This window comes from Choristoneura fumiferana, chromosome 11, assembly GCF_025370935.1.
Source record: "Choristoneura fumiferana chromosome 11, NRCan_CFum_1, whole genome shotgun sequence".
Lineage (NCBI taxonomy): Eukaryota > Metazoa > Arthropoda > Insecta > Lepidoptera > Tortricidae > Choristoneura > Choristoneura fumiferana.
In genome coordinates this window covers 14,037,063-14,049,074 of record NC_133482.1, presented here as the reverse complement: position 1 = coordinate 14,049,074, position 12,012 = coordinate 14,037,063, and the positions used below count along the sequence as shown (strand labels likewise).

At 37.4% G+C, this 12,012-nt stretch overlaps 2 protein-coding genes across 3 annotated transcripts; one reads left to right on the top strand and one right to left on the bottom strand.

The window, feature by feature from the left end:
- Positions 1-217: 217 nt before the first annotated feature.
- LOC141432847 (uncharacterized) lies at positions 218-1,463 on the bottom strand. Its single transcript, XM_074094644.1, has 2 exons — positions 1,205-1,463; positions 218-423 (listed from the first exon to the last, which is right to left on the bottom strand). The coding sequence occupies exons 1-2, from the start codon at positions 1,328-1,330 to the stop codon at positions 250-252; spliced, it is 300 nt and encodes a 99-aa protein (XP_073950745.1). The 5' UTR covers positions 1,331-1,463; the 3' UTR covers positions 218-249.
- Positions 1,464-1,655: 192 nt separating this feature from the next.
- On the top strand, positions 1,656-6,901 carry LOC141432846 (probable maleylacetoacetate isomerase 2). Of its 2 annotated transcripts, none has more exons than XM_074094643.1 (5): positions 1,656-2,007; positions 2,363-2,540; positions 3,627-3,745; positions 4,552-4,763; positions 5,259-6,901. In XM_074094643.1, exons 1-5 carry the CDS (start codon positions 1,999-2,001, stop codon positions 5,383-5,385), a joined length of 645 nt encoding a protein of 214 aa, XP_073950744.1. In that variant the 5' UTR covers positions 1,656-1,998; the 3' UTR covers positions 5,386-6,901. The 2 variants fall into 2 exon arrangements, with proteins under 2 accessions (XP_073950744.1, XP_073950743.1); XM_074094642.1 differs by lacking the exon at positions 1,656-2,007 and adding an exon at positions 2,039-2,241.
- Positions 6,902-12,012: the final 5,111 nt, after the last annotated feature.

Sequence of the window (12,012 nt, the reverse complement as noted above, 5' to 3'; positions counted from 1 at the left end):
TGACCGTAAAAGTTACAAAAATTAAAAATTGAAATAAAAAATACAAAATGATACCAAAAAAACCAATCTTATCTATGGCCACATTTTCGAGCAGTGTCGTGAAAAATATATTTTTGCCTGACACATTCCTATTACGGTCAGTCGCTCATGGCATAATATGGTATAGTGGGTAGAAAACATAAGGGAAATATTATTTTAGAGAATAATAAAAAGTACCTTGAAAACAGTAACTTTTACTTGTTCTTACAATTATAAGTCCATCTTCACAATCTTTTCTGTTGTTTTTGTGACATCTGCTTTAGTCACTTTCTTCCCTTGTTTTTTCTTTGGAGCTTTAACTGTATGTTTGGCTGGAGGCGTGGGCTTTGGAGCTTTGTTAATTTCTACAAATTCCTTGTCTATTTCTTGAACTTTCTGCTTTATCTGAAAAATAAAAGACCAGATAGTTAAGTGGATAGACTCCTATGAATGTTTTCAAGTCTTGGGCTTTTAATATGTATCTGGGTGGATCAACTATTTCTTGCTGTTATTCTGTCCCGTCAGCAAAGGGACAAAAGTAGTAGTACAGTTTAATTAATAGAAGAAATTTTGTCACATTATACCTACTACAGATAGTTTAACTCAGTTGTGCGCGCGGCCCTATGTGTGCGTGCGCTTGTAAATATACAACTTTCATGTGACGCGGCAGTTGTCGTCCGAGCAAGACATGTTCTTATCGCTTTACCAACACATAGGGCCGCGCGCACAACTGAGTTGAACTATCTGTAACATGCTTATTAGATGACCATTATAGAACGGGCTTAAAACGACTGCAAAAATGCATGTTTGGCAAATTCTAATCCTATAAACTTACAGTTTAAAGAGTGACTCAGGAGAATGTGACTATAGCAACAAGTGACATGAAAAAGTTGATTAACACATCTATCTATGTAAGTATGTTTAATTTATCCATTGCCTACATACATAGTACCCATAGTAGGTACAAACTTGGCTAAGTTTGGGACTAGATCAATAGAATGAGTAAAATAATGTTTTTTGTAAATTTAATAATAATCAAATACTTACTTCACAAGATGGTTTACTTTTGTAGGTAAATTTATTGTAATTGTAATTAGGCATGGTGAATGCTTTTGAGTTGATAAGTACACTCTCTGTAACTTTAACGACCAATAGAAAACTTTGTAAATTAGAACAATCAACTTACATTTTTTAATCCTAAATTCACAGCTTTTGCTTTTGTTTTCTTTAAACTTTTCGCTCCAGCCACTTTAAAAACATTGGCTTTCGGCCCTTTGGGAGCTTTTGCTCCTTTTCCTTTGTTTTTACCCATATTTACTACTTCTACTTGCAAATACGTGTGTTTATAGATGTGATTTCAATAACTGCGCGATTTATATTTGGCTCGAAATCAAAGACGAAACCACTCGTCTCGTTTTATATTTAGGTTAGAAAAGCTAATCGAGCACTTTGCATTCAGCTGGGGGCTTGACCTGGCTAACCATTTACGACTGTAAGTGAACGAGTTAAGGCTTACTTTTTATTGAAGAGTAAAAATAATAAATATAAAAATAATACAAACTGTACCAATAGTAATAGGATAGGACGAACGTCAACGTCAATGTCAAAATTTAACGTTGCGTTCCATGTGCACAAATTAAAAACAAAAATCTAGGTACTTGCTTTTCCCAAAACTGTGTAAACAAAGCTTCGTCAAAAAGTAGTTTTACTTACCTTTGACTTGTTTTTTTTATAACTTATTAACTTCATAGTTTAAAACTGTATTTTTTTACAATTTGGCCGCATCTGGAATGGCTCCATTATTTATTTATTTATTTACAATCCCTCCCTCAACCTAACCCACCTTTCAGGGTAGTAGTTCGTTATCATATCAGTATTTAGGTTTTTTGATAACACTATATATTTATATTTCTTGATAAGAGATTAATAAAAGCCGCCAAAATTACTTACTACACCAAATACAACGGTAATATATCCGCCATGGCTAAGGTAAGTCGCAAATTTTACACAACTTGTGCAATGTTATTAATGATTTTATTTTTATTTCCTATTTGCATACTGGTTAGATAACTCTGATAAATGCTGATAAACCGGTTACTATGTTCTTTATTACCACTAGCACTCATTTGACTAGTGGCTTATTTTTTAACGAAGCTCTTGTAAAGATTCGGTCAGATCAATTTACTTGAATTCGCCAAAATGAGTGATAGCAATGATATTAAGGTACGTAACGCATTTAAACATACATACATTGTCTAAAGATTTTATGCGTTGTTAAACTGTTCTATCTAACTTACCTCTAGGTTTTTTTTTCTAAACTTTTTTTTAATTTTTATATATCCAGCCAGTACTATATTCGTACTGGCGAAGCTCATGCTCGTGGCGAGTCCGAATCGCACTAAACTTGAAGGAGATTCCATATGACATCAAGGCTGTGAGCTTGATCAAGGGTGGCGGGGAACAACACTGCAATGAGTACCGGGAAGTCAATCCTATGGAGCAGGTTCCATCTTTGTGTATAGGTAAGACAACTGTAGTATTTTAATAGCTACAATCAATATTTAAACCAGCTATACCAGTGGTGGACTAGCGGTGGGGCAAAGGGCCATAATGGATGTGTGAATATGATCTTACATAAGCCTTTGTCAGATCATGCAGTGTTGATTTATAAATTCATTGGACATGCTCTTGTACACAGAGACTCCGTAGGACAGAAATTAATGTGATTCTCTGTGGCTTCCCATGAGGCTGACATAGTCACATTATACACTATAATATTGTTATAGATTTTTGGAGTATCTCTAACATTGTAGTTGATGAAGTGTATATACATAGTTTTATCTGCACTGTGTGGGGGTTATTCTACTTATCTGTCTGATTTGTAACCAGACTCGGTGAGTGCCAAGATACAGGCTCAGCCTAGTTTGGTACTCACGGGATAATGATGATTATTTTGTAATCTTGTAATTTGTATTTTAATAAACTATTCTATTCTACATTTGGTGTACTTAAGTCTCGTTAAAATAATAGATAAAAATAAGGCGGGTGGTAGGACCTTGCGCAAGGTCCGCCTGGATTGCTACCACCATCTTGCTCGCTAATCCTGCCGTGAAGTAGCACTGCTTGCACTGTTGTGTTTCGGCGTGGAGAGTAAGACAGCCGGTGAAATTACTGGCACTTGAGGTATCCCATCTTAGGCCTCTAGGTTGGCAACGCATCTGTAATACCCTTGGTGTGGCAGATGTTTATGGGCGGTGGTGATCTTTTATCATCAGGAGACCCACTTGCTCGTTTTCCATCCAGTCGAATAAAAAAAAAAAAAAGGCAAAAAAGTTATTTTGATACTGTTGACAACAATGCTGCAGCACATTGCACACTACATGCCCATAAAAAAATGATTGAGTATGGCTGATATAAACCTATCATATTGAATTCAATAAGATATGCCTCCTCTTAACTTTTTTCATTGTACTGTAGTAATTAAATTAGTCATGGCAATTTTTTTTTAAACAGAAGGCTGAATAAGTTTTTAAAGCAGTATTCTAATCAATTTATAAACATAGGTTTGGTCTGTAAACTGATCTTAATCAATGAAAGGTAATTTCCAGATGGGCACACTTTGGTGGAGTCTCTGAGCATAATGCACTATCTGGAAGAGACACGGCCGCAGCGCCAGCTCATGCCGCAGGATTGTTTCAAACGGGCCAAAGTACGAGAGATTTGTGAGGTAATGTTGAAAATTAAAGTATAATTCTTAAGATACTAGTATAATGTCAAAGTACTGTCAAGCTGAATTAGGCCTAGGAGGCTACAGCTACAGCATGGATCCAAATAGGTGCTCCTTAGGTGGTGCATTTCTCAAAATCGTGACCAGTGGGGAGGCCTTTACCCAGCAGTGAAACACTTGTACAGATTTAATGATAATTAGTATGCAGTGAGCGGTATTTCGAGGCAAAACAATGTAACCTAAATGTGTTAGGGATTCGGGTGTACTTTGACCAAGAATGGTATCCAGAGTCTGATCATAGAGCAGTTGGGCAGGTTTACCATCAAAGAATGTGTTTAGTTATACAAATACAGTCTTGGATTCGTGTAATGGTGGCAACTACCCTATTGCTAAAATTTTGTTAAATAATAATAATCATCAGCCTATAGCAGTTGCTGGACAAAGGCGCTCGCAATAAACGCCATTGCGCCCTGACCTTGGCTCGATGCCTCCAGCTTCTACTTGCAGCCTTTAACAGATTGTCACTCCATCTGGCTGCAGGGCTAAATTAATAAATAAATTACTGACACTTAATGTATCCCATCTAAGGCATCTAGGTTGGCAATAGGGCATGCACCCGGTTCCACAGATACATACAAATACCGCAAACAAATGAGGCACTTGCGGAACCGGGTGCATACCCTAGTTGGCAACGCATCTGCAATACCCCTGGTGTTGCAGATGTTTATGGGCGGTGGTGATCTCTTACCATCAGGAGACCCACATGCTTGCAACATATATTCTAATTTCATAATTTAATATTCCAGGTGATATCCTCTGGCATCCAGCCTCTCCAGAACCTAATAGTGCTGATCTATGTTGGTGAAGAGAAGAAAAAAGAGTGGGCTCAGCACTGGATCACTCGAGGGTTCCGAGCTGTGGAGAAACTGTTGTCAGCGAGTGCTGGGAAGTACTGTGTCGGAGACGAGATCACCCTGGCTGATTGCTGCCTGGTGCCTCAGGTCTTTAATGCGAGAAGGTGACACATGGCAATCTTCATTGTTTATGTTTGTCATTGTTTTCTATAGAATGACATTTTTTCCAGTCTATTTTTAAATTTATGCGGGATAACATGTTTTTTTTTATTTATTGACCAAAATTTAGTATCAGGCCTATAGATAGACATGACAAGTTATTATATAAATATGACAAGATTTTGGTAAAAAAATATTTTTTAATACAAGCTTTTTTTTGCTGACTGTACTATTTGTATTCGCATACCAAATTTCAAGTTGATGCCAGTAACCGTTGAAGAGTTCCGTCCTGCAGAGACGATCCTGGCCGGACCACCAGGACGTCACTACCAGATTATTGTGTTGTAAAGCATACATAAGCATGCCAAATTTCAAGTCTATCCGATTACTGGAAGTTGGTCTAATTTAACTTGCAAGATTTGACTACAGACAGACAATGGGACAGGTAAAACTAAATAAAAGCTTGTTGTAATATACAACATGTTTGAAAATGCTTCCAGATTCCACGTCGACCTGCGCCCGTTCCCGATAATCCTACGCATAGATCGCGAGCTCGAGAACCACCCCGCATTCCGCGCGGCACACCCCTCCTCGCAGCCGGACTGCCCCCCTGAAGTCGCCAAGTGAATAAACGGGGGTTGGGGGGTTGAGGGTGAATAAACATCTTCGTCGTCAGGGAAAGTTGAAGAAGAAGCAATAAAATATCTGTTCTATCCAACTAAGGCTAGGTTCACACGGCGACTATTCGAGTCGATGTTTTCTCGCATGCGGTTTTACCGTATACGAGACGGCTGTTCACACGGTGCGAGGTCCATTCGATTTTTTCAAGTATGCGCCCCGCGCCCCGCCCCGCGCACGTCTCGTATACGAGAAACCAACGAGAAAACAAGCGCCACTGAGCATCGCATTCGATAAAATCGTTTCGAGAATCTCGCATTCCTGGTAAGACCCTACGGTATACGGTAAAAAATATGTCTCGAATACGAGATTTTCCCGCATAGATGCCGTGTGAACGATTTTTAAAGTTGCCATACAAATTTTGTTGTCATTACGATATTCGATAAAATCTCGTGTACGGTATACGGGAAAAATTGCACCGTGTGAACCTAGCCTAAGGGTCTCCCCAAACCAGGGGTGTTGCGGATATATTCGCATCCGCAACAGCGGAGCATCCACAGTAAATTTAAATCCGCATCCGCTTAAAATCAATGCAGAGCTAATGCGGATGCAAATGTCGAACAAGTTTCGAATTTGAAACAACTAAAAAAAGTACTTGTACCCTGTCTCGAAAAGGTTTTTTGTTTTGCTTTTATACCATTGAATTTAGATTGCATTTACTTAACAAACTTTTATTAATCTTGTTCCCCTAATCTCTGTCTGCAACCGTCCCTAGTGTATCCAGGGGCGCTATTACGAAATCCGAATTTCGTATCGTGCTGTCCCTCTCACTCGTATTAAATAATATTAGCGTCAGCGCGACGGCAAGATACGAAGTCCGAATTTCGCACTTCGTCGTATATGGACAGATTCGAAAGCTTCTATCGTTAAAATACACTGAAAGATGTGGAGATTTCTTTATATATTAAAAGAAGGTCCTTGACTTGATTAAAATGTTTATTTCATTCATTAAAACTGTGATTACATGAAAATCTCCGAAGTTTTTATACGTCTTTGTGATTGATTTACCTAATTTAATTGTGCCATTATTTTTCATGTTTGTACATATTGTATTGCTTATTAAATATGTGCAGCATAATTTTAATAGCTCACACAAAGTTTTTTAGGGCTTGAAATAATTATTTCTATGTATTTTTTGTACCATCCCCTTTTGGCCAATTTATGTACTTAAGTACTTTATTATAACTATGATTTGTGTTAAAACTTTTACATTTTTACAATTTTATACTTACAATCTTTTGTTGTATACCTATTTTATTATGACGTTGTAAATTTCATTTAAATTGTACTATTAGAACTAAGTACATAAGTGATTAGAGTTTACATTCCATTAAGAGTACTTAGAATAAGCGATAAATAAATTACAACTTTTGTTTACACTTGCTACTCGAATAGGTTTAGTCTTCTAGAAGTGTGTTTAAGTTTTTATTTTGTTTTACGAAATAAAGTTTTTGTGAAATCTTGATCTCATGATTTTAGATTAGAAGATAGGTTTTTTATTTAAAAAACAAAGGAAAATAAAAGGACTAAATCGCGTTCGATGCATATTTGAACTGTTATAACAGACCTATCAAAATTATAAATTTAAAAAATTATATTTTGAAAGTTCTCGTTTTCCCAGACTGGCCGAGCTAGATCGATTATTCGCCCTTAAAAGGCCCCAGTAAATGCAGGCCATAGTAAATGCTGTTGGAAATCTGCTTTAGCTAAAGGCTGAAGCTGAGGTGTGATCTCTGTTGGCTAACTGTAACTACTAAGAACAGACTGCTAATAGTACTAAGTCTTCCTGTTGCCCGTTACTGGTAATGAAGTCAGAATTCAATCCAGAGGTCTAACGTTTATTTTTAGGATTTCGGTCGCACCTTTAATTATGCTGCACCTGACTTGATCTCTGCGCCAAACAGAACAATAACAAAGTTTTTTTTTATTGTTCTGTGGTGCTCTTAGAGCAACGCGGGCTTTCTACCGGAATTCCGTAGGCAGCCCGCGTTGCTCTAAGGTGGTGCCTAATTTGCAATAAATAAATAAGATTGGTTTTTTGGAATCTTTTTGTATTTTTTATTTCAATTCCAAATTTTTACTTTTACGGTCATCCCGTAAAACCGAAATTGAAAATACAAACTGAAACATAGATGCACAGAAAAAACAGAAAAATAAAACCATCACTGGGAATCGAACCCAGGTCCTCGGTAATCCGTACCGCGTGCTATACGGCTACACCACTGATGGTCAACAACCAATGACAACTGGATGGACAACTGGTGGTTGACCATCAGTGGTGTAGCAGTATAGCACGCGGTACGGATTACCGAGGACCTGGGTTCGATTCCCAGTGATGGTCTTATTTTTCTGTTTTTTTCTGTGCATCTATGTTTCAGTTTGTATTTTCAATAAATAAATAAGACCAAATCTTTCGTTGTAGGTAGGTACACACTATCCTCTAGCCCAGTGTTGTTCAACCTGTGAGTGGCGACCCCCTGGTTTGTTTAAAAATATTTATTAAGAAAATGTTAAAGCTAAGTTATATTTGTCACATAATAACATGAAAAAAAAAAACGGGGAGGGGGTTGCGAAATATTTCTTCATACTAAAGGCGTCAAAATACTTTTCTAGCCAGCCACGATCTTAAAAATAATGGAATAAAGCCGCAATCACATTTATCTGTCGTGTTGTGTCGTATCACAAGGTATAGAGAGAGAGAGAGAGAGAGAGAGAGAGATACAGTGCATCACATCACAACACAACAAGACAGATAAATGTGAATGCGGCTTAAGACTGACTCAATAAAAGGGATATCCAAAACTTACCAAGTTTTTTTTTTAATTGATCATGTTTTTCATATTTGGAACGTGCTGAAATTATTTCATTCATAATATTCTCATTAACTTGAACGCATTATTACGAGCGCCATCTAGTTGTGACGTGTGCAAACATGGTTTATGTTGCCAGTATTCTTGGTTTACCCTCAAAGTAGGTAAATATATGTACAGTCAACTATAAAGAGAGGTATCCAAGTTAATCTTACAAAATTATGTATCCCTGCGGATGCCATAATTAAGTAGCCATAGAATGTGACAAACATGGTATCCACCGAACCTGACAGAAACATGTATGCCTCTAATGTGCAATATTTATGTATCCCCCTACATTTCCCCTGAAATGTATACTGACAACCTTAATCCATGGAATTCATGAATTGTGACAAAAAAATATTCATTCAATGTTCCAAATTAATGTAACCATCTTTGAATCCATGTACGGCCTGTGGTACGATTCCGCTCCGAGGACGAAGCACACTAAAATGGAACAAAACAAATATCTTGATAGTATAACGGCGATGGGTTGCGACAAAATGCAACCAAAGTACATATTCCGAAGGAACTTCAAGGTTCATGTTCCCACAAGGGCTGAATGGGCAGAAGGACTGACACTGCTGGAAAGCAGTGAAAATTCATGGTATACGGATGGATCTAAAATGAAATCCGGTACAGGAGCCGGCATTCATGCCAAGGACTTCAACAGTAGCGTAAGCATGGGAAATTATGCAACCGTCTTTCAAGCAGAGACGTATGCAATTATCTCCTGTGCACAGGAGAATATAGATAGGAAGGTAAAGGAAAAAACCATCTATATACTCAGTGACAGTCAAGCAGCTCTAAAGGCACTCACATCGCCAAAGGTTGACTCAAGACTGATCTATAAGATAAATAGATAGATTTTTTTTTCTGTTAAGAGTTACATTTTTAATTTACATTTGTTGTGCCAAACTACAGAGCAGTATAATGGAGTACAAGCATTAAACAAGCTTGGCAGACGCAACAAAGTGAGACTGATTTGGATCCCAGGACACAAAGGCTTCATCGGAAATGAAAAAGCAGATGAGCTAGCAAGGGTAGGGTCAATGAACAAAAACATAGGGCCCGAACCGTATGTGGGACTTTCACAGGGAACCATAAAGAATGCCATAAACGACAACACCAGACTTAAACACCAACAAGAGTGGAAAACACTGGAAGGTCTAAAGCATTCAAAACGATTCAACGAAAATGTACGAAACAAGCTGAAACAATATGTATGTATGAAACAAGCTGGACTAAAAAACTCTGGACACTCAGTAGGAAACAACTCCGACATTTCGTCGGCGCATTTACAGGTCATTTCGATACTAAACACATACTAGTAAAGATGGGAGTACAGGACAATGAAGTTTGTAGAATATGTGGCGAGGAAGACGAAACAATGGAACACATTATGTGTGAATGTGACGCCCTCGCCAGATTAAGAATGAGACTCTTTGGCGACGGTTACCCCACACCAGGAGACTTTAAGGCACTACCGCTACGTCAAATCATTCAATTTATGGACGATGAGATAAAGGCAATAGAGTAAATGCGAAGGAGGGGTAATTACACAAAAGATCCCTACGGGTCGAAGTGTATCCGCAAGGACCCCTAACGATCAGATAAGATTCAAACATCTTTACCTCATTCTATTACGACGCCTGTCATTTTCATAAATAACTCTATCACTGCAGTTACATAATCTATATATATTAAAAAATAAAAATGAATCGTAAAATGTGTGGCTAAGCGCAAAAGTCGGGAACGACTGGTCCGATTTCGCTAATTCTGTTTTTGTTGTGTTCATTACTGTCAGGAGAAGGTTTTCATGGAAGAAAATACAGAAAAAAAAACAACGTGGGCGAAGCCGCGGGCAACAGCTAGTTTCCCATAATGACGAGCGTTCGCGACATATGTCATGATTTCTATAGGCACTAATCATTTTTGGTCAAGTTCCGTCATGGCGACAAAATATAAAGAGAACTGACGTTGTCACAGCGGTTTGCGCTAGTGTCGCCCCCTGCGCAGAGCTTTGCGTAATATTCCCTATTCCCTGAGCGGAGAATAAAAAGGGTAATTAAATGGAATACTTGTTAATGGCAACACAGCGTTAGCTGTCAAACGTATCGAACGCCCTCGTTAGCTTTGGGTTTGGAGACGAGACGTCGTAGTACGTTCTACGTTTCTATCTACCGCGCCGTGCTTGATCGAAACGACCGAGAGTATTGTTGTGTTTGCATCGGGGACTGAATCGCGCTCGTCCTCTGCTTCAATAAAACATGAATCCAGTGCTGTGTTTAGTGATCAAATAACAATGCCAGTCAAAACTTAAACAAGTGGTGTGCTGTGAAAAGTTTTACTTTGTTGTGTGGTTCAGATTCTAAGATGACGGAGAAAAATAAATCTGAAAAGATGACTAATACATCGAAACCTGTTCCCATGAAGCTTTTTGCTGCCTGGGAAGTGGACAGGACGCCTTCGAACTGTATTCCCAGGTGAGTTTTCGGGTTCGGTAGACGGTACAAGCATTAAAAGGGTTGGTTTAAGTTAAGAGTTACTGATTGCACACGATCAGTTCAGTTGGTGCGGTGTTGTGTACGTACTACAAATACTTTGTTTATAGGTATTTGTGTAATCGAACTGCCGGCATGTTATCAGCAAACATTTGTTTGCTTTGTTAAATGTGTTTGAATTACTTATTGAGAGATAGCAAGTGTTAATTGTCAAGGAAAAATGTAGCAGGATTCGAATTTGAATTTATTTTGAAGGTCCAATGTGAAAAGCTTGTACATTGAAAATATCCAACTAGATTTATTCAGTCTGTTTGATATTCACCATTACATTTAGATACTTCAATGTAAAAGAAGGAAACTCAGCATACAAATTTGTAAAATATCTTCAATGAAAAGAAGACAAGGAAGAAAGAAAGACAGAGAAGAAAATTTTATTTGTGAGAAATGAAATAAACAACTTTATTTCTAGTCTCAACTGTCTCATACAATTCCAATTCCACAAATGAAAAACAAAATGTTAACATATTCGGATCTCTGCCTATGCATTAAAAGGAGTTTATTCCAAATAAATTAATAATTTCAGACTAATAGATCTTCATCACACAATTTACAATTAAATAGTAGTTAACAAAACAAGTAGAACTATAAAACATAATCCACCCTTAAGTGTGTAAGTGTGTTTTTTCCAATAAGACTGGTATAGTACCTACTTGTGTATAGTAAATCACAAGATACAGATGGAGTTCAAAAATTGGACACTAATGCCAGTAGTTAAAATTAGTATCAAACTTTTCTGTTGTGACATGAAAATTAAACATACAGGTTGTCCAGTTGATGAACTTTTTCCAGTCAATCTTTTGTGTTTACTACCGTTGAATATGGTCTAATTTTTTGGTCTGCACACTACTCATTCTGTAACTTTTAATTGTAAATTTTCTGTTCAAGAACACAAGATCAACTTACGGATCTCTTAAAGTAATGTTATGTTCCTGTGAGGCAGTGCATGTGCACTTGGATGTGTACTTAGCATAATAGCAGATACTACTAGAATCTCTCCAGATTTGTTGACAAAATATTATTTAATCTTATGTGATGCTACTGTAGGGTTTACACCTATTCTATAATTTTTAGCATCATTCTATATTTTAGTAAATTGTACTCTATAGTGTAGAAAAATAATCTATTCTGCATGAAAAATATTATACTTTCATCTTCATCCCTAA